The sequence below is a fragment of the Notechis scutatus genome, chromosome 3 (genome assembly GCF_049901735.1).
Source record: "Notechis scutatus isolate UNSWTSFEM ecotype Mainland chromosome 3, rNotScu1.2, whole genome shotgun sequence".
NCBI classification, from domain to species: Eukaryota; Metazoa; Chordata; class Lepidosauria; order Squamata; family Elapidae; genus Notechis; species Notechis scutatus.
In genome coordinates, this window is record NC_142011.1 from 203,206,873 (window position 1) to 203,229,827 (window position 22,955).

The 22,955-nt window shown below is 39.6% G+C and overlaps 1 protein-coding gene across 1 annotated transcript in view; it reads right to left on the reverse strand.

Moving 5' to 3' along the window:
* The window catches only part of COL22A1 (collagen type XXII alpha 1 chain), a 231,925-nt gene that overhangs the window by 109,256 nt on the left and 99,714 nt on the right, over window positions 1-22,955 (reverse strand). The window contains exons 10-20 of the mRNA XM_087962222.1: window positions 22,389-22,502; window positions 19,667-19,711; window positions 17,947-17,991; window positions 16,693-16,731; window positions 14,369-14,422; window positions 12,207-12,260; window positions 10,468-10,521; window positions 8,228-8,281; window positions 5,539-5,583; window positions 3,786-3,839; window positions 1,331-1,384 (exon numbers count right to left, since the gene is read on the reverse strand). Coding sequence (XP_087818348.1) covers window positions 1,331-1,384; window positions 3,786-3,839; window positions 5,539-5,583; window positions 8,228-8,281; window positions 10,468-10,521; window positions 12,207-12,260; window positions 14,369-14,422; window positions 16,693-16,731; window positions 17,947-17,991; window positions 19,667-19,711; window positions 22,389-22,502 — 612 coding nt within the window. The remainder of the gene's footprint in view (window positions 1-1,330; window positions 1,385-3,785; window positions 3,840-5,538; window positions 5,584-8,227; window positions 8,282-10,467; window positions 10,522-12,206; window positions 12,261-14,368; window positions 14,423-16,692; window positions 16,732-17,946; window positions 17,992-19,666; window positions 19,712-22,388; window positions 22,503-22,955) is intronic.

A 22,955-nucleotide genomic window follows, 5' to 3' on the forward strand; every position in this document is an offset into this window, starting at 1 on the left:
AATGTTGAGAAACACTCCTTTACATAAAAATTGGCTGGGAAAAACTGAAAAAGAGGTGAGCAACCCTCAGTCTTCCTAGACTTTCCTAGACCCCCCCCCACACACACACACAAACAGTGATTTGTGTCTACATCCACCTCCAGATGGGGACTACAGCCAAGAAATTAAAAGACACTTGCTCCTGGGGAGGAAAGCTATGGCAAATCTAGACAGCATACTAAAAAGCAGAGACATCAACCTGCCAACAAAAGTGCATATAGACATGGCTATAGTTTTCCCAGTTGCAATGTATGGCTGTGAAAGTTGGACCAAAAGGAAGGCTGAGCGTCAAAGAATTGAGGCCTTCAGACTATGGTGCTGGAGAAGACTCCTGCGAGTCCCTGGGACTGCAAGGCGATCCAACCGATCAGTCCTAGAGGAGATCAACTCTGACTGCTCTTTAGAAGGCTAGATCCTGAAGATGAAACTCAAAGACTTTGGTCACCTGATGAGAAGGAAGGGCTCCCTGGAGAAGAGCCCAATGCTGGGAACGATTGAGGGCTAAAGAAGAAGAAGGGGACGGCAGAGAATAAGGTGGCTGGATGGAGTCACTGAAGCGGTCGGTGTGAGCTTAAATGGACTCCAGAAGATGGTAGAGGACAGGAAGGCCTGGAGAAATGTTGTCTATGGGGACATGACTTCGCAACTAACAACAACAACATTCCACAGATTTATCCCACTACAAGATTGGAGAACCCCTGCTAATTTCAGTGGGGAATAAACAAAAAATGTGCAAAAAAGAGGAAAATCCTACAACAGTTACTTAATCCCTTCAAATTTCAGTCACTATGATCTGGCCACTAAAATGTGATTACTTTATTGGCAGCATAATAATGAAAATGATTTAAATAATATGGAAGAGTAAGAAACTCTTACTAAGTAGATTTTGTTCTTGATGATAAATGAAAATGAATGAATCAACTGATTGAACAAATAAATGAATATATGCATGTTATAAATGCCTATAGACAGATACATGCAGTATTTGTATACAGATTACAAAAATGATGTAGAAGAGGTTTGGAGGGACTGCAAGCATAGGACTTGTTTAAAGCAGAAACATCTACAATATTTTCAAGCCTGAAAACAGAAAATTTTCAGGCATTAGACTGAAAAAGATGCAACTGTTTTAAGAGGTCATCTACTTAAACTAGCTGTATCTTTAATGCATTTTTTAAAAAGAGATGCATCTGCTTTTAAGCTTACTATCTCCTACATTCCAATTACTTTAAAAATAATCTTAAAAACATGAATACACACACACCAATCCTTTATATAATCCTCATTTTACCTTCGCTCCTTGTAGTCCTGTGGGTCCAGGTTGACCTGGACTTCCTTTGGCACCCTGAAATAAAAATAACCAGATGTCAAAAAGGTGTTCAAAATAGTAATGAGTTTTAAAATAAAGACAAGAATCTGAAGAGAGAAACATTGGGTCTTCTTAAGAGGTCCAGAAAAGTGAATTTATAGTAGAACTTCATGTAATATCCTCAGGGTCAACGGTCCAACTGATGGATCCAACAAAAGTAGACAATTTTAGGAACCTTAAAACCCTAAAAACAAACTTTATTGAGTACATCATTTCGGCACCGATGAATGCAAAACTATCTCTAACTTTTCCTGCACAATCCCACATAGTTAAAAAAATAGATGTCTCTCCTGTTCTCCATGGAATGGGTCACATCAACCCAGGAGTGTCAAACTCGTGGCCTGCAAGGTAGATGCATCATGAGTTGGCCACGCCCACCCTCAGTTTAGTGAAGGGGAAAAAAGTCACAATACGTCATGTGATGACAATGTGATGCCATGAGTTTAACACCCCTGCATTAACCAATTGCGAATCATTCTTTTGTTTTGAGAACAGTCCATACCTTGGCTGACACCTGAAGAAGGGCCTTTTCTGTGGTGGCTCCCTCTCTGGAACATCATTCCCCCAGAAATTAGAATGGCCCCCTGTCCAATACTCTTCCAGAAGGCACTGAAGACTTGGTTCTGCCAGCAGACCTGGAGAACCCAGAGAGGGATGGGGCCCATTAAATGGCTCATGTGAGGTGCTGTCATTGGGGCAGGGAGTGGATTTGGGGGGTGATTTTTTATGTATTTGTTTTTCCAGATTTGTTCTATTGTACTTTATTAATTTATTTGATTCTTTTTGTTAGTTTTTTATTGTTTTTTAAATTTTATTTTATTTTATTTTAAATATGGTTTTACATTCTGTAAGTCCCCTCAAGTCTCCATGGGCAAATAGGCGGCAATATCAATTCAATAAATAAATAAATAAGTGTCTTTGATGGTTACTTTGTTCTCGCGGTTGAAGTCTGGAACTTCTGCATTCCACATCATTCCCCCTTTCCCTTGTTCTTTGGCAAATTGAAGAGTCATAGTATTCACTATGAAGCATTTCAATTTTGACACTCCCTCAATATCCCAATTTCAAATCAAAGTTGTGTTGTACTGTAAAATTACCTCTAACATTAAAAAAAAAAAGATTGTTATTTCCTATGAAAAAAAGAACTTGCCTGCTTTAAAGGTGAGTAATAATATGTGGGCGAAGGTTTTGGTGGAACAAGTTTGTCTTAACAGCAGTTTTTTGATGGGAGATTTTTGTTCTTTTGATTTGCTTTTGGAACATACAGGCAAATAAATCAAAACTACACAGCTCACCTTTGAAACTCTATTGTACTGAGACTACTAATTCATCAAGCTTAGACTGGTAAACATACCTGACTTTCCACCCAATTAACAATATAAGAACTGTGTTGATCCAACTAATCAATCATTCTGTATTCCTTAGTGACCAACTGGTTCTTTCAGTTAACTCCCAAGCATGAAACATTAATGCTAGAAACATAAAAGCTATAATAATACAAAGGAATAGTTATGGATAAATCATCCTGGTAAAACGATTTCCATGAGATCACAAAGAGTCAGAAATATGTATACTTCTGTTTTGTTCTGGATACAGATTATAGAATAACAGAGTTGGAAGGGACCCTGGAGCTCAAGTAGGAGATTCTAGATCATTCCAGACAAATGGCTATCTAGTCTCTTCTTGAAAACCTCCAGTGATGGAGCATCCAGAACTTCTAAAGGCAAGCTGTTCCACTGATTAATTGTTTTCACTAACAGGAAATTTATCCTCAATTGCTTTTGCCCTCAGGTGCTTTGGATAATAGTTAACCTCCTCTTCTCTGTGACAGGCCTTCAAATATTGGAAGACTGCTTTGATATCACCCTACTCCTTATCTCTGTAGAAAAAAGCACAAGCTTATCTGGCCTGTTTTGATTATTGGACCTTGGATCCAAATGATTTATTTGTCTCCATAGAGGACATAGCCAACATGCTTGTTCTGCAGGATAGTCTCATGTAGAATAGTCTAAAAATGTTTTCTGAATCTCATTGGAAAGCATGAGGTATGATAAAAAGAGAGAAAACCATTTCTCCAGTCAGCAGAGCCCATTAACTAAAATAAACAGATGTGTTCTTTTGAACTGTGAGATGGAGGACCTGAAATGAATCAGGTTGTTCATGTGAACCATTTTGTATAGTCCATAATGCCACCGTTGCCCCATCAACGCCACTGGAGGATTGATCATTTTAAATGTAAAGGATGTGCGGTAGAATTTGCTGTTAGGTTTATGCAAAGCATTGCAAAAGCTGATTACCAGGTCTTTGTATTTCATATGCACAATTTGTTCTAAAAAGGATTCTATTTTTTAAAAAAACTTAAAAATTAACCACATACCTGTTTTCCATCCAAGCCAGACTTCCCAGGAAAACCGTCAAGGCCACGTTCTCCCTGAGCAAACAAACATAAAAGCTCTGTTGGAGATCTCATTCCATGAAGTAGTCTTGGAAAAGTTGCATTTATCATGAACACATTTCCCTGGGATTAGAAATGGAAGTAGACTGATCTGAACTCCTAGCTGTGTCAGTAACCTTAAGCATTTCAAAGAGTCACACTGGAAGCCCCCTGTTCAATTCTGGAGCCGGATCGGAAGTCCGGTTCCCCCACCATAGAGTCTCCTCCTAGCACGGCGTCCTTTTTCCTCTCCCTGTCCTAACCAAAAGCCCTATCAATTGTGGAGCCAACCAGCGACAGGAAGCTGCAGCAGAGGGATGAAAGAGCCACATGCGGCTCCAGAGCCAAAGGTTGCTAACCCCTGTCTTAGCTTTTTTTAAAAAAAGCATTTATTGTTTGATTTCCAGCATTTATTCTGAACTCCAACCTGCACTGAATTGCGTTCCTGGTTTTGACTGTTTTCTTCTCTTTTGGCCAGCAGGACACCCAATTACCAGCCTACCTTTGGACAATATTTTATATCTCCAGTCTATTCCCTATATAGTGTTTCTAAAATTAAACCCAGAATTTCCTAAGCTTGTTTGCTTCATTGCTGACGAGTGGTGTGGTGGCCCAGAGGTGGAGCTCTCGCCTCACAATCAGGAGACTGTGAGTTTGATCCTAGGCAGAGGCAGATATTTCTCTCTCTGGGCACAATGAGAAAATATCTGCTGAACAAAACTCCTCATTGGTGACAGGAAGGGCATCTGGCCATTAAAACACTCTGCTAGCTCCATTCAGTTGCCCAGACTCCACCCCGCAAGGGATTATGGGGTCATTAAATGAAGATGATGTTTGCTTCAGTGCTAAGATTGAGAACATCTAAAAGGCAGTGGATTAATTCTTCAATAAATTTGATACATTCAAATAATGAATTCATATCTTTATGCAGACCATGTTTGGTCAATGACAAGGGTGAATTACATGTATGCAGCCTGCATAGAATATATTATATTATATCTAAAATGATCTAACTCAAGTGGACTTCCTGTTGTGGTTAGTCGGCAACAGGTGTGGATGGCTGAGGAGAACGAGGACTCAGATGAGGGGCCAGGACCATTAGGGAGTGGACTGCTGCCTTCAGAGATTGTGGGGGCTGGCAGCAGCGATGAGGAGGTTCCTGAGGAGCCTGTGCCAAGTGTGCATGCACGCAGGGCTGCTCACAGGAAAGAGCAGCTGCAGCAGCATGGGCGACTCGGGAGTAAGGCTGCAAGGTAATGGCCCCTCCTTCAAGAAGATAAAAGCCAGCTGTGAATCGGACGTTCTTTGTAGGAAACAAAGATGTTTTGAAAGTCGAACCTCATGGACACTGCAGCATTTTAAGTTGGTATTTGAAGACTCTTGTGTTGTAAAATATCTCTAGGTAACCTTATCTGTTATTCTTGGCAGCCTCGCACAGTTTTGGTGAGGTTTGTGCTTATCAAAGTTAATTAGTTTGCAGCAGCCTTTTAACCGGGGATTCGTAAGAATCATTAAAAGGTTTCTGTTCCCTTTGATTCATGTTTATGTTATTGGAAAAGGGTTTGGGTCAGAATACTTCCAGGGAAATGTATTGTCCTAAGTATAGCATATTTAACATGGAATATTTATCAAGAGCCAAGTCTGTTCCAAACTTGTACTCATATTCATGTCTTATTATTTGACCAATTATTTGTACCTTGTCTCCACGGGGTCCTTTTTCTCCTCTTTCCCCTTGCAAACCCTAAAAAAAGAAAGAAAAAGAAAGAAAGTAGGAAATCACAAGAATCATATTGATACCAATACCTCTGAGGATAACCAGATGAGCTATTGGCGGGCTAGGAATGTTGACAGAGTGGCGTAATAAATGTTGAGTACTGTTGAAGAAAGAAGATATATTAGACTCTATTATTGTTGAAATGCACTTGAGTTGTCTTCTTGCAGATGTTTCAAAAACCAAGCTAGGTATCATCAGTGCAAAAAGCTCAGAGAGTAGCAAGGATAAAAATAAAATAGAATAAAACTATACAACAATTTTTAAAATGTCTATGCTAATTGGTCTTGGAGCATTGATCAACAAACTCAATATTTTGACTTTAAGCTATATTAAAAAAAATAAACAGTAAACTGTTTTGCAACCAGATAAAGGAAGCTAATGAAAACTAATTGACCTTCTCCAACAAAAGACATGATCTCATCTGATGAACAGTGACATTATTCCACAAGTAGAAGCTGACATTATAAAGGAAAAAAAGATGTATAATCCATGTGATGAGAACCCATGGAATTAGAATGATATTATTGACCTATATGAGCTTTGTTGAGGTCAATATATGTACACTTGCAAAATGAACCAACTCTGTGAACTTAATTGTACACAGCAGCTCACCAGGTGGATAAATCTATGTGCACAATTTCCTCAGAGTCCAAGTTACTGCAAAAAAACCAGTCTAAATTATTCCTCGATATTTTGTAAAAAATAATATCAGGTAAATGGGATATATGTAGTTATAGCCTACAAAAGACAAGCTGAGACCAAAAAAGGCTAATTATTATGAAGTTATTTTATTCCTGAACAAACTTTGCTTCATTGGGGATCTGAACAATTAAGTTATAGCAAATTAAAGACTAAAAAAGCACATTTATTTCTCATTAAGCAAAAAATACTGTTACACAATGTGTCTAGAATATGATGAACGAATGGGGAAGAAAGGGTATGTCTACAAGGAATATTTACATCTGGCATATGTAATTACTTATCCTTTTCTATTTTGCTCATTTGGGTTATGCAAATACTCAAACTGGCTCAGACATCTGAAAATTTAATGCAGACTTAAAAGTTCTAAAGACAGTAAAAGAAGCTGCAGTTGTCATGCCCCTATCAGAATCTGACTCGGAGGGGGAAGCTGAACAGCTGACAGGGAGTGGGAGTGTGGCTCCATTGGCTGTGGAAGAAACTGGGGAAGGGCCCAGTCCAACTGGGCAGAGCAGGGGAGAGGTAGAGCAAGGGAGAGGGAATTCAGAGGAAGACCCAGGCCCAGCCCCTCTTCATCATAGGGAATGCAGGGAGGAACAGAGAAGGGAGCAATGTGAGTTGCATGGCTTATGAGGGAGGAAAGGGCCCTGATTCCCTTCTTTAGCTGCAGCTGGGAACACAGTGTATAAAAGAGGAAGCTGCGCACAGCAAGTTGTTGGGAGCAAACATGAATTTATCTGGTATCATCATGGCTTATCTATGTTCCTGGCATCTTCCCAACTGTGTGAGTTTTGTCGTGCTTTCAAGTCTGAAATTCCTCCTCCTGCCCTGTCAAGTTAATTACTTCAGCTTGGTTTGTTTGGATTTTTAGTTACAGTTTGTATGTACCTTGTTTTGGACTGAATTTTCTACAGTTAAAGACTGTTCCTGGGAGAGTTTTTCTCCAGCTGAAGGTAACCTGGACATTGGGGGCAAAGTTGGAGATAATAAAGGGATTCTTATTGCTTATTCGACTGTGTTGCTTTTGTGCCATGCCCTCGGTCATCACAGTAGTAGACAAATTCATGTGTCTACTGTACATATTGATCAGCCTATACAAATTCATTCTACAGGTTTATCAATATGTTTCCTGCAGATTGCAAAATTAGTTGGCTCAAACACAAATTCCTAAGGAACTATTATGTCCATAGTTGACCTTCTCAGAAGCATGACTCGTATTGTGAAATTAAATGGACTTCTGAGTAAATCTGTTCTGCCTTTGTTTGATTCCAAACTTCATGGGATATTAAAGGAGCTTCTTCATCTTCTCTGGGATTGGATTATCAGAAAACATATCATGGGAATTGAATCAGAAGGGCTGCATAGCTCTACCTTTGACCTTATTGAGTGAAATTGTTCTACCTTCCTTAACTTGATAACCTAACCAAATATCTGTGTATATGGAATGCTCTGGTTCTGGTTTGAGAATCAAGTATCTTTGTCAGTGTATAAGAAATTATGAGCTGAAATAGCCATAACAACAAGTCAGCCAATGGAAATTGTTGGTGACTAAGAAACAGCATCTGTTGTGAGCCATGCCAGATGCCTCGGAGCCTGGGTATGGCTTAGCTCTATATACGTATATAAGAGTTGATGTGCTTCTGTGAATATATAGCTTCTGTGATTATGACTGTTGGATTCTGAGTTTTGGTTTTGACTTCTGCTGCATGGGTATTGTATACATGCATCATACTGTATATTATTGTATATAAAGAAGTTTCTTCTACAAATTAATCCTGCTGAATTATTTACTTGTATGCTGGTTGGATTGCTGCAAACTCTAACAATCTTGTTGCCAGACAACTGAATTTTAACAATTATACTGCATTCATTTAGAATATTAAATTAATGATGACAACAAATCCTAACTTACAGGTGCTCCAACATAACCTTGACGTCCTGGGGGACCTGAACGTCCTTCTTCTCCCTGAGCAAAAATGAAAGGAAAATGACGCCTGAGAAGATAATCAAAATTTATGGTAGATTATTTACATGAACAAATGTAAATCCTCTTTAACAGGTAATTCTACAGTATTGTAAACATCTTGTTAGCTTTTCTGAAAAGCAAATTACTTGAGTGTTAAAACCAGGTGGTTATTTTTATGCTTGTGATGAAGCGGTTCTGGGTAAATTGATAAAAAGATGAAAAATCATGGTATTGTCCATATGTTGCACCTGATGATGATCAGCTACTTATTCCATCACTGGATGAAGCCATCATTTCCCATCATAAGCATGTCACACAATGTGCTTATAGATTAACTGGATTAAGCCGACAACAAATTTAGGAGGGGTGGAATGTGTTTGGTTTAACTAAAAGAAAACACTTAACTGATCTTCTCTGAAGTCAGAAGCTTCAGATAATCTAAGAACTAAGGCCTAAGAGTGGGTCATAAAAAGTATGCATTTATATATGTATGTACTGTATGTACATATTCATTCATCCATCCATCCATCCATTCACTCATTCATTCAAACTTATCAGCTGCCCAAATCTAGAGATACATCCAGAGGGATGCTTCAGAAAGATATCCTGGAAGAAAGCAATACTAATGTTTGACAATAACAACATCTACAACATGATATATCCATAAGATCACTAGGGTTCCAACCATATACATATTGGCCAGGAACGATGGTTTCTGTGTGGCCATTTATATGGAAGGAAAGAATGTGGAAGATATAAATTTAGTGAATCCAAAGAAGTTAAGATAAGAAAGATAGAAAAAGTGTTGTGGAAAATTGCTTACATATCTGATTCCCAAATTGATCTATTGCCCATTTGTGTTATATTTTTTTAAGAATTTCCAAATTAGTTGCCCTTTAAGGTAAATAAATTTCCATGTCTTGCATTTTCCATCCTAGAAAACAAGGTGAAAGTGTGGTTTGGTCTGGAGATCATGATAAGTGGCCTATAACTCCCTGAATCAAAACTTGATAAGAAACACAGGATAAAGCTTGTATCGACTTATTTAGATTGCAAAAACATTAATACTAACTCTGGCAGATACGTTGCTGAAACTGTAAAAACAAATACTCCAGAAACTTAAATACAAAGGAGATTACAAATCAAAATTAGTATCGCTATTAATCTTCTATGACTCAAATACATTTTTAGCCAGACAAGCTATTACTTGTATTTTTAAAAATCAAACACAAAATTCTCAGTAGAGTCAAGTATTGGCTTAATAAATGAGCCATCATATTAGTATAAAAGCTGACTAAGAAAGTAAGGGAATAAGGGAAAATATGCTGACAACTTTGTATTGCCGTAGTACTACTTTATTAGAGTGGAAATAAGTAAATGTTACTTTGAAGCTATTTGGAAAAATAATAGTAGTTAATGGGAAAAAGGGACTATCAAAAGGGGTGGGCTTCAAATTTTTTAGCAAGGGGCTCTCTGCCCTAATGACTGGCTGGGTGGGTGCAGCTGGGTGGTCATGTGACTGGGTGGGTGTGGACAATTTGACACCACTTCTTTGCCCTAATTACCTAAAAAAAGATATATACCAAAAAGTTGTTTATTATTTCATGCATTTAATACTTAAATAAAAGACTGGGTGAAACCAGGCTTAATAGCAGTGACTGTGGGGGGGATTTTTGGAGTCTTAGTGGAGTTTCTGGTGAGTTACATGATTCTTATTATTTGGGAATTAATCCCTTTGGAGGCCAGTGGCTATGTTATCTGATTTTCTCAATGACTCTCCACCACAAGAGGATTGTTTATCTAGCTTGCAACACTTTTATGAGGTGTGAAATGCTCTTGGCTGAATGCCCAGAAGTTCAATTAAGCCTATTAAGAGCTTTCCCTTGCTGCTTGTTTTTCTGAGGTTATTGAGCCTCTGCGAGCCCCCAGAAGCCCACCCCTGCCTCAATACATGCTCTTTACATTCAATATATGATCAAAGATACTAAATTTCCCAGGGAATCAGATTTTTGACAAACTGTTATGTAAGGAATTAGGAGTCTCTCTTGACCAGGACCTGAGTATATCTGAGACCTCTGACATATTTAAACTGGAAACCACCTTCAGTATTAAATCCCAAACAGCTAAACTTTTCTTGAAGGTCCTGTGAATCTTATTCTTGACATTGTTTAAATATATTCATATACCTTTGGGCCAGATGGTCCAGGAAGACCAGTTACTCCAGGAAGACCAGGTTCTCCCTAAAAGAGAAGGCAAAATAATATTCATTGCAGAGACTTGCTGTGGACACCTTAGGAATCAGAGCATACTGAAAACTCATAAACTGGTTGATCTATGAAACCAAAAGTGAGAGAAATGCATTTCTCTGTGGTGAGAGAAATGCAAAGTTTTCACACAATTACTCCAAAATTTCTGGAAGAGAGAACTTCACCACTTTTGTTTGTGGAGATTCTCAGTCATCCAGGTGTGGTTGTCTCAAAGGTGCTTTTTCAAAAGGCAACTGGACTTCCTTGGTTTTTTTTTTTTTTCTTTGAAAACGTTTTGCTTCTCATCCTTCTTCATTTCTGAGAAACGAAACATCTTCAAAGAAAGACGTTTGAAGAAGATGTCTTCAAAAATGTTTTCTCTCACCCTTCCATTTAGTTGTGTCTAGGAAAAAAAGATCTCTTCGCATCAAACAAGTACTAACATTTTTTAAAAGATCTTCTGGTTGCACAGTACTGTTATGCAAACTTGAAAGGTATGGCTTAATCAATGGTAAAATATGATTTCAAGGTGTGCACTTTAAAAATCAACCCTTCTTAATATTTTGTTATTATAAATTTGTCGGTCTTCATCCTGCCTCCCAAGGTTGTTCTCACATACCATTACATCAGGCCACATCTTGGAATATGGAAGTCTACATCCCAGGGAAAGAGGATTCACTGACTTCATTACTCCAAAGCTTTTTGATACTTTACTGGCTAAGAGCCATGGTTGCACAGTGATTAGAATGCAGTATTGCAGGCTAATTCTGCTGACTGCCAGCAGTTTGATTCTGGCTCAAGGTTGACTCAACCTTCCATCCTTCCGAGTTCAGTAAAAATAGGACCCAGATTGTTGGGGGCAAGATGTTGACTCTTTAAACCACCTAGAGAGGGCTGTAAAACACTGTGAAGCTGTATATAAGTCTAAATGCTATTGATATTGCTAAGATGCTGTGCTTGTCAACTGGAAGGTTGGCAATTTGAGACCCTAGCATCATGCAATGGTGTGGGCTCCCATTACTTGCCACAGCTGCTGCCAACCCAGCAGTTCTAAAGCATGCAAATGTGAATAGATAAATGAACACCACTTTGGTAGGAAGATGTTCCATGCCCCTTGGTGTATAGACATGCTGACCATGGAAACATCTTCAGGCAAAGCTGGCTCCCTTGGCTAAGAAACAGAGATAGTGTCTTAGAATTGGGCCCTACTGGACAGGGGGAACATTTACCTTTAAAAAAATGTACTGTTGTTGAAGAAGACTGCTTGCATACTTGTAGACCCAGAAGTGGATAATTATTATTTTCAGATCCCTGTGTTTCCACCCATCAAATTTCAGCTGGCAAACTTTTGTTTGCAGAGAAATAAATAGCTGTGTTTTGTTCAACTGTTTTGCTCCACTGCTCCTGTGAAATCTCTAGTTACACACAGCATTTTAATGGATGACAATTGAAATCCTCCTCAGAGCTTCACAGAACAGATAATCTATAAGAAGTCTGTTTGCTCCCTTGGCCCAAAGATAGGATTGTTGAGGTTAATAACCTGATTTTTATTTGTTTTCTTACATTTGGAGCCAACGCAATATTAATCTTCTTCATTAATCAATGAAGATTGATCCAAACACCTGGTTTTACGCTGCAAGGGAAAGAGGATTAAAAAGAGAGGAGAAAAAAAAACTTACCGCTTCTCCTTTGACTCCATCTCTCCCTGGGATGCCAGCTGCACCAATGGAACCCTAAAATAATATAGATTATGACAGCAAAGTTAATGGGGAATCATGATGATATCTAAAAATAGCATTGGCTAAAAAGCCGGAGAATCTGAATAATAAGAAAAACAAATCTAGCCACATTAATTTGTGATCTCAAAGATGGTATATCATTAGTTCCAAATTACAGGAATTAAGCAGTGAATTAATTATTTGGTAAATGCTGTTGGAGCAATGTACCGTAATGTTAATTTCCAAACTCAAAAGGGTTCAGGGACTAGTTTATAAATAACCATTTGCAATTTCTTTCTTTAATGAAGAGATCTACTAATACACGGGCCTACAGTTTCTTTTTTTAAAAAAAAATGAGGACAAAATCCACCTAAATGTATTTTGAAATTCTTCATGCTCCCTGAACTTGGTTGTTTGCTTGCAGACATTTCATTACTCAACTAGGTAGCTTGCCCTGCCAGTTCTGGTAATAGAATAATAGAGTTAGAAGAGACCTTGGAAGTCTTTTAGGCAGTGGTGGGGTTCAATTTTTTTTTTACTACCTGTTCTTTAGGCGTGGCTTGGTGGGCGTGGCAGGGGAAGGATACTGTAAAATCTCCAGTCAGAGGAGGTATTTGCCGGTTCTCCGAACTACTCAAAATTTCCACTACCGGTTCTCCAGAACTGGTCAGAACCTGCTGAATACCACCTCTGCTGCTCAAGCAGAAGATTCTATATACCATTTCAGACAAGTGGCTATTTAGTCTCTTCTTAGAAACCTCCAGTGATGAAGCACTCACAACTTCTGAAGCAAGCTTTTTCCCATTGGTTTATTGTTCTCACTGCCAGAAAATTTCTCCTCAGTTCTAGGTTGGTTCTCTCCTTGATTAGTTTCCATTCCTTGCCTTGCTTTCTATTACTTTGGAAAATAGGTTCACCGCCCTCTTTTTTTCTGGCAGCCCCTGATATATGAAAACACTGACATATCATGTGATGTAGTTTCCTTCTTCCTTCTCTTTTCTACACACACACACACACACACACACACAACCACACACGTGTGTGTGTGTGTGTGTGTGTGTGTGTGTGTGTGTGGCATTAAACCTCATACTGATTATGTTCAAACATCTGCAAACCACCAAGCTCAGGGAACAGCAAGGACTGTAAAGTTGAACCCTGAGCTCAAATATTCTCTTCTACTAAATGCTCTTTGGCACATATCAGTTGTAGATTGGAAACAGTTCACTTGCCAGAATTCCTATAATCCCTTCCCTTTTTTCTAAATAAAACTTACTAAAGGGATTCTGTGAGAACAGTGCTTGAAGGATTTCTAGGTTCAGCAAATGCAAGAGAGCTGATGTTTATGACAATTTATCAACTGGTAGAAATCACTTTCCTCTTATCTAAACCATAAGCAGGTCAAGATAAACGATTGCTCATGTCTAAGTACCCTTAAAAAATGCCATCGTAATTTGTTCAATCTTGTTCTTTTTTTCCTTTCTCCACACTTCCCCTGGCTAAGAGAAATAAAATATTAAAAAGACAATTAGATTATAATTTCTGTCCCTGAGATGCTTAAAAGCCCAGTAAAAATCTCTGTTCTGTAATGATAACAGCCAAGAAATATTTTAGCTCTCAAGCAGTAGGGTTTTTTTTTAGATCTGGTTCCATAGCACTTAATATAACTTTTCCTTTTTCTCTTTTTTCTTTTCAAGCTACATTGTACCAAAATGTTTCAATCAACAAATATTAAATCAGATCTGAGAAATTAATGATGCAGGAAATGTAAAATTTTATAGTTAAGTTTTAGAATATCCAAATATATAGCATATTCCCCATCCAAATTGGAGGCAATATGCTGACTTTGTAAACTGCTAGAGAGTGCTATAAAGCACAAAGTGGCATATAAGTCTAAGTGCTATTGCTTATCCAGATCTGAAAATTTATTGAACATATTATGATTCAAGCAGTTAACCACCAAGATTATGAGTTCTGTTTTCCATTTCTACTGATTTTTCTATTATTCTTGATGTTCGACTTGGTAGCATTTGACTGAATTCAAAAAAGGCCATATAAAATGTCAGCTGTTATAATCACTATCGGTATTCATTTTTATGCCCCGAAAAATATTTATTTGCTTTTACCTTTTCTCCTCTCTCACCCATTAAACCAGGTAAACCTTGGGGTCCCTTTTCACCCTAAAAGAGCAAAATGGAAAATATTTGCAATAAAATATAGCATTCTCCTAAAACAGGCAAAAAGAATACAAGCACTAAAATCCACAAGGAATTCTGTTGATATTTTTGAAAAGGAACTTAATCACAGGGTTTGCTAACAAGGCAAATTTCTCAAGATTTGTATGACGATTTTTGTGCAAATGTTTCCTTGCAGGGAAAATTTCCCACCATATCAAAGCAACCAGCAGATGTCAGTGCATTGCCACAAAAGGCCATTTGCTCTCCTTGGGAAGGATGAAAAATCAGAATAAAATATTGCAGGCCTCCCTAAAGCCAAGAAAAACCAAATAAACTTGTAAGCCCATCTGCTGTCTCTGAAATTCCTGTGGTGGCTGACAGATCAGCTGCTGAGACAGGCAATTACGGGATCTCAAAACAATTATATGCTCAGGATTTTGGGTCCACGAATAAAACAGAAACCCTGTAATTGCTTTGTTCCAAAGGGGGAAAAGAAAAAAACAAAACAAAACACACACACAAAAAAAATCGTAGTTTTCTTATCTGGTCATGAAGGGACAAGCGAGCTGACATTCTGAGGTCTTTTAAAGACAGACCTTTTTTGACAGTATGAAGTAGCATAGGATGAAGTTTTCTGCCTGTCGCTCCGTTGAGTCAAAATGCAAGATGAAATAAAGGGGGTAGGGGAGAATGCAGCAATAGTACAAACAAGTTCTTTGCTTTCTTAGAGAAATAGGGAGCAAAAGAAGAAATCGGAATCAGAGCTGCATCTGTGGGAATGGTGCTGAATTTAGGAGACAACTAGGCCATGAGGACTTCAGGCACAGTTTTTTACTCCTGACCTGACAGACAAAGAGACAGACAGATATCCTGACAGGAAAGGGAGAGGATGTGACTTTCAAGACATTACATGAAACATCATATCCAAGCCCCATTCCCCTTTTTTTTTTAACCTATATATGTCTCTCACACACATACAAACGAGGTAGGACTTGGACTGTGATGTTGCACTCTACATCTTGCAGATTTTAATCCATGAATGGACAAGTAGATGGATAGAAGAATAACAGATTAACGTAATAGACGAGTTGGAAGGGACCTTGCAGGTCCTCTAGTCCAACCCCCGCCTGTTGTGGCCCGCTGGCAGCTAGCAGAGCTGGCAGCAGAGCAGGATAATGAGGGAGGAGGAACACGGGCCTGTCTTGGAGGCTGAGGAAGGCTCAGACAAGGGCTCTGCATCAGAGGCAGAGAGGTGGCCAAAGCTGTCTGGTAGTCATCAGCTGTCTTCAGAGTTGGACAGCATTGAGGCGGAGGAGCAGCTGGAGTCGGTTCCCAGCCTGTGCATGCGCAGAGCTGCCAGAAGAAAAGAACAATTATAAGCTAAGGGTCGGCATGGGAGTAAGGCCACAGGTGGATGATGAATGGCACCTCCCATAGGGATTAAAAGAGGAGCAAAGGGAGAGAGGGCTTTTGCAGGAAACAACCCGTTCATTGCCGCAGTGTGAAGATCTGTCCGTGCATCTCAGAAATTCTGTGCCAAGCCCTTCCTTGTCAGCACTGTGTTTGAAAATATTTACTTGGCAGCTCTGCAGGCTAGATAAGGTCTGTGCTCCTAATTAGACCCTTGAAAGACTGTTGGCCAGGCCTTTGGCTGAATGTGAATGCAATAAATTCACCTTCATTTAATAAAAGGGGTTTTGCTGGGACAAAGAGTCTGCTTGGTGCTTTTTGGGGAAGCCTAGGCCAGAACATTGCCCAAGCAGGAGATCCTACACCATTTTTGACAGATGGCAGTCCACATTCTTCTTGAAAGCTTCCAGTGATGACACTTCCTCAACTTCTGAAGGTAACCTTCGTTCCATGGGTTGATTGCTCTCACTGTCAGAAAAGTGAGAATAGATAGATGGATGGATGGATGGAGAGAGAGACAGAGGGGGGAATGTCTGGGGGAACAGTGAAGTCTTAAAGGAAATTCCAAGTGCCAAGAGAGCAAGGGCCTTCTGCAGATCTGGTGAATGCTATTCTATAGGGCAGGTACCACTACTGAAAAAGTCTACACCCTAGATCCTATCCGTTGACATCATTTATTAGATGGGACCTAGAAACTGTTTTGGTGGGGTTGGCAGATATCCTATGGGAGTGGTGGTCCGCTAATAATATCTGGCCTCATGCCATGTGGAGTTTTGAAGGTGCTAATCGGGATTTTGAATTTGAATTAACACAAACGAGACCATATGCTCAAGATGTCCTTTCATCTTATGTTTTAATGATACCTTTTGTCCTTTTTCTGTTCGTCCAAATGTTTCCCCACCCTGAAAAGAGAAATTAATAAAACCAGGATCAGCAGATGCAATGGAGATATGCAAGGTCAGAAATAATGCTCAATGGTAACAGCTTTATCAAGCTATGGAATAGCACAATTGAACACATTCAATTAATAAATCATTGCATTTTCTAGTATCAAGGTTGAATCAGATTGTATGGAAGATTCTAACCAAGAGTTCAAGGAAAGGTCTCTACTATTATGACTTTAACTAGAATCAAAAAGAAACTCCATCAAACTGGTGGACTTCACCTTCCATAATCCCTAGCTAATATAGCTAATTGTAGATGAAAGGGATAGTTTGATACAATTGGATAACAACCAAATTGACAGCGTGGTCTAGAACTTAATACCTTAAAGCCCAGCCATTTAATTGCCTTGAAACTGGGCAGGATCAGAACACTATTTGATATTTCACAATTATAACAAGTGATTTTTAAAAGAGAGCTGAGGTAAATTATGTTATGAAGGGTTGTAAAACTTTAAGTAAATGTCTTGATAAATGAGATCTGAAAAATTCTAATTAGAATTTCTCCTGCAAGAAAGGAGGTGGATTTAAAGACAACCTCTCTAATTTTGTGAAAGTCGATATTATCTCTGCTTCCATTTTTTTTAAAAAAAGCTATCCCTTCAGAAATAATTCATAACAAAACTTTGGCTGTCGTGGAGATGTTGAATCAGGGAAAATACAAGCAGATGAACACACTGTCTTATGTGTCTTCCAATCAAGATTTCTCCATATGGCTAGGCAAAGAATCTAAACAGGGGTGTCCAACCTTAACAACTTTAAGATCTGTGGACTTCAACTCTCAGAATGGCTGGCTGGGGAATTCTGGGAGCTGAAGTCCACAAATCCTGAAGTTGCCAAAGTTGGAAATCCCAGATCTAGATAGAATTTGTAACTATATTTAGATGACTATGACTAATACCTGAAGAGGAAGTTTCTACCATCTGCTTTTTCTGTGATGAGAAGGTCAGGGATGTTACTGTAGGCAGTGTTCATGAGACCACTACAGACCCCCTCCATAGTTAATTATTTTAAAATATTCAACTGGGGTCTCCAATATATGGATTTAGAATTTGATTTAAGTTAGTCCACCAGGACCTATTCTGTTTTTTGTTTAATCTGCTTGAGTTTTCTCACAAGTACATGATTACATAGGGATAGAAAAAAGAATATTTAGAGTCTCATAAATGTTCTTACTGGTTCTCCTTTTGGGCCAGGAGGTCCAATTGGTCCAATGTCTCCCTTGACCAAAATAAAGATATGTTAGCAAAAAGGACATGATTTTCCCCCGCTGACCTTTATTACCATAGCCATTTTTTAAAAATTAAAAACTTAATGGTGAAACATGCATTTCTTTATCTAACAGGGAAGGAGGGAGGGAGGAAGGAAGGAAGGAAGGAAGGAAGGAGGGAGGGAGGAGGAGGAGGGGGAGGAGAAAACTATGGGGTCATTGTTGGTGCTCTTTCAACTTGGTTCTTTTCTTGCGATATTTCATTATCCAACTACGAAACACCATCAATACTGAAATGTAGTGGGATTTGTGGACAGGAGGAGGAGGGGGGAGGAGGAGGAGGACGACGACAATGACTATTGGGTCCTTGGTGTCAGTTTTGGAAGCCATGTTCCATGTGGCCACAAGTGGGAGGGGGGTGGATTCAATTGAGTAGCTCTAAGTAGACAAAATAAAATTCTGTTGTTAGTTCAAGGTCATTGGGTATGGTGCAGGATGAAAAAAGGATCTTACTTTTGGATGGATCGTGATTGGGCGATGTGATGATGGCCAAGGGAGGATCGATTACAGTTTGGGAATTGTGGAAAGTCCGAAAACTTTCAGATTCGGGATTCCACAGATGTGCCAGGTGCTATTCTAATAAAGGTATTTTTGAGCTATGTTTGTCTCAGAGTTACTGATTGTAATGGAGGTTTGCTGGGGCTCTTTGAGCTTGGTTGTTTTCTTATGCCATTTCATTACCCAACTAGGAAACACCATCAGTGCTGAAACGTAGTGGGATTTATGGACAGGAGGAAGAGGGGGAGAGGAATGAGGAGGAGGAGAAAATATTGCATAGACAGGACCTGAAGCCAAGAATATTGCTTTCATGCAGATGTTGAAATGGTATCTGCTATTTCCAGAGCTACAGCGTTAGTCAGAAAATATGCATCCACAAACCTTATGAATAAATTAGAATAAATAAAACTACAATGTATCTGATCCTTGGTCTTACTGTACTGTCTTGTTCTAAGTGCCCAATGGCCTAAATTCTAATAAACTAAGACAGCAGCATAACTAAAGTGTTTACAGATGCCATCTGCAAAGATAGTAATGGAAAATATTATCATCCAGCCATTACACTGTGTGCAAACGTAAATCATGGGTGAAAAAACATGAAAAGAAGAAAACAAAAAAACAGACGCCTTTAATACAATGCCAATGTCAAACAAACCACTCCATACATCAGATCAATTGTGTAGGCAGGTCTGTTTTGAGTGTTAAACAGGAATCTGTATTGTATCTGGCTGTGTTTTAGAGATGCTGTGGGACGCTCCAAATGGAATGAGTTGTTAAGGTTGATTTCTCACTCAGGCATCTTGTTCAATAATTGCATTTCATTCTATTAAGTTGGCTGTGATTTAGCATTTTTCAAATCATCTTGCATTCCAGCCATTGTTAAGATGATGGCTATTAAAAGATAAGAGGCATTTTTTTCCCCTTTTAACAATTATCTCATGCCTTTCTGTGAAAGCCTTGTTAATTAAAGTGCCACAATTAAAAAAATACGGCTGCTGTATTTAAGGCAGCAAAAAAAAAACAACAGTAGAGGGTAGATTGAAAAGAAGAAGAAATCCTTAAGAAAGTGTATGCAGCTTATGTTTCATTTTTTTAAAAAAAATGTTTTATTCCTTGGACAACACTAACCTTTTGTCCAGTCAATCCTTCAAACCCTGGAAGGCCTCTCTCCCCCTAAAGTGAAAAATGGAGACTGTTTAATAGCAAAATTCATCATTGCTTCTCACATGTTATGAATCCTGACTTAGTGGCTCTGTGTGAGCAGTCTGCACATCTGCAATAATTGCTGAAAGCAGTTTCTGAAACAACTACATGGGACTGAAAAAAACCACAGGGGTTTCAATGGAGGCTGCCATATTTCGGCTGTAAAATTCAGATGATGTAATCATATGAGGAAGACCTTGAGTAACAGATGGAAGAGATGTTGTCTAGAGAATGATAGGATAAGGGAGGATGTGGCCCACAGCTGCATAACAGGGGAAGAAAGATGCTCAAAAGGGATAGCAATAGCAATAATACATAGACTTATATACACTCCATAATGCTTTAAAGCACTCTCTGGATAGCTTACAACATCAGCATATTGCCCCCAACAATCTGGGTCTTCATTTTTGTTAAGGTCTTAGCATTTAAGAACCAACCAGCAGTGAAGCTGATGCAATATGAGGCTGATGTAATTGAATCAGCATTGGTATTGCCTTTTGAAGACTAAGAAAGGGTCTACAGATATATAAGGCAGCCATTAATGGGCATGTTCTTTCTCCTTGTGTCCGATATCCATTGCAGAGTTCTCTGTGTGGAGTTGATTGCTTGTAAAGTATTTTTCCTACCATGTATATTTCTGCATATGTCTTGTACATAAACCACTGTTAAATGTCTAAGTCTCTGTGTGCTGCATTTTGCTCCTGGGTTGTCTCATAATGGTAGTCACACTGCAAACACTCTGACAATTTTATCAACCTCAGAAGGATGAAAGGCTGAGTCAACCTTGAACCCATCAGAATCGAACTCCTGACTAAGGGCAGAGTTAGTCTGCAATACTGCATTCTAACCACTGAGCCACCATGGCTGCTAACTTTTCAGGACACAAAGCAAACAGCAGGACATTTGCATTTATAAGACTTACAGAATGGACCCAGCTTTCCCAGGTATACCAGATAAGGAAACAGATTAGGTGGGCTATTTTATTGTGAGAAAACATTCATAGAGTCTTGCAGGTCTGAAAGTATAACTCTTCCACCATTTCCTTTACAGCCTGAGAAGTAAGGGAAGTTAGTCCCTTCTGAACTTCTTTACCCATCTGTTATGCAGCTGTAGGCTATAACTCTTATCTGTTGCATCTCTTTGATTCGTTTCTCAAGATTTCTCTCATATACCATTCCAGATGAACACTGCATGGAAGCAGTGTGTCTGTGCAGCATACCTTAGTGACATCAAACTGTCATCCAGATTTTAATGAGACCAGAAATTGTAGACCTACTTAAATCTTCCTGTATTCTCTTATCTTCCTTTCCTTTCTTACAGGACAGAAGTGGACAATCTTTGGTGGCCATACATACGTTCTGAGGAGGAGCAGGGGTGGTTCCTTATGAAGCAAGGATGTTAAAAATGATTTCCTGTGGTTTAATTCATGATAGTTCTATGCCTGTTTTAGGGCTTACACTGGAGTTTTCATTAGCTTCCCATGTCAAAAGAGGCACAAATCTATGCCTGCAGCTTTTAGAATCATGAGAAAAAGACTCCCCTCCCCAAAGTGAGTAAGGGGCCATGTGCAATTCCAGGCTTACAGACAGGGGTGAGCTTCAAAATTTTTAGCAATGGGTTCTCTGCCCAGTTGCAGGGTGGGTGTGGCCATGGTGTGCATGGCCTAGTCGGCCTCCTGCACCATGGCAGGGAAGGGGGGCATTTTTGGACTTCTGGAACTTCTGGGAGGCCCATTTTTTGCCCTCCCTGGGCTCCAGAGGCTTTTCTTGAGCCTCCAGGAAGGCGAAAACAGCCTCCCGAGGCTCCGGAGGCTCTCTGGAAGGCAGAAACAGGCCCATTTCTGGCCTTCTGGAGCCTTCAAGAGGTCCATTTCTCACCCTCCCGAGCCTCCACGTGGGCCCTGTACTTACCTGGGATATAAAACAGGCCATGTGGGGACTCCTGGGAGGGGTGAGGTGCGGGTGGGATGGGCTAACCAGGGGTGGGATTTGCCAGTTTGCCAAACCGGCCATAAAATTAACTACCAGTTCGTGCAAACCAGGGCAAACCGGTATCAGCCCAACCCTGCCTACAGGTTGTCCATTCCTGTTATGATATGCTGAGCTTTCATTAACCACAACCCAATGGAATATCCCTTAGATCAGGGTCCCCAACCACCGGGCCCCAGACCGGTACCGGTCCGTGGATCATTTTGTACCGGGCCACAAAGAATGAATAATCGTGATTAAAATATATATAAAAATATGTTTTTGCTTCCAGGTGTCTTATTTTGAAAGACAACCACTTCCGCCCTCGCCTAACTTCCACGCTTGACTCTTTGGCACGTATTTATCCTGCATCAGCAATGCAAGCTAGCCCTCGCAAAATGAGCCAGAAACAGAGTTCACTGGAGAGTTTTTTGGGAAAGGGTAAACGAGACAACTATGAAGCCATGAAACCATCAAAACTGCGCCACCACATGGGAACAAAACACCCAGCATTGATTAAGGTTTTTGTTATTGGAACCTTCACGCCCTACCCGGTCCTTGAAAAAGTGTTCTGCGTGAAACTGGTCCCTGGTACAAAAACGTTGGGGACCATTGCCTTAGATCCAATTCTCTTGAGTCTAGTGGCTCTTATTTATAACAGGGTGAATTCAAATACAAACCTTTTCTCCTGGAGGACAGGAACAGTTGACTGTCTTGGTAGGTCCAATGTACTCATTTCCATCCGTTGGTGGAATTACAGGAGGGGGAACATCTGTAACCAGGGTCACTTGACACTCCGTCAGTAAAAAAAAAAATCACAAACAATAGCAACACCGCATAAATAGGATTTTTTTAAAAGAAAAGATGGGTATGGGCATGTTTTTCATGAAAAAGAAATAGTTCCCTTTTATCAGCAATTTATATCAGGAGAATATTTGGCACCACAGATAGCCCTTGATGTACGACCACAATTGTGCCCAACATATCTGTTGTTAAGTGAGGCGGTTGATAAGTGAGTTTTGCCCCATTTTACGACCTTCCTTGCCACAATTGTTAAGGGAAAAACTGCAGTTGTGGATGCCGTAACACAGCTGTTAAGTGAATCTGACTCCCCCATTGACTTTGCTTGTCAGAAGGTTGCAAAAGGGGATCACATGACCCCAGGACACTGCGACCATCATAAATAAGAGTCAGGTGCCAAGAGTCCTAATTTTGATCACGTGACTGTGGGGAATGCTGCAATAGTT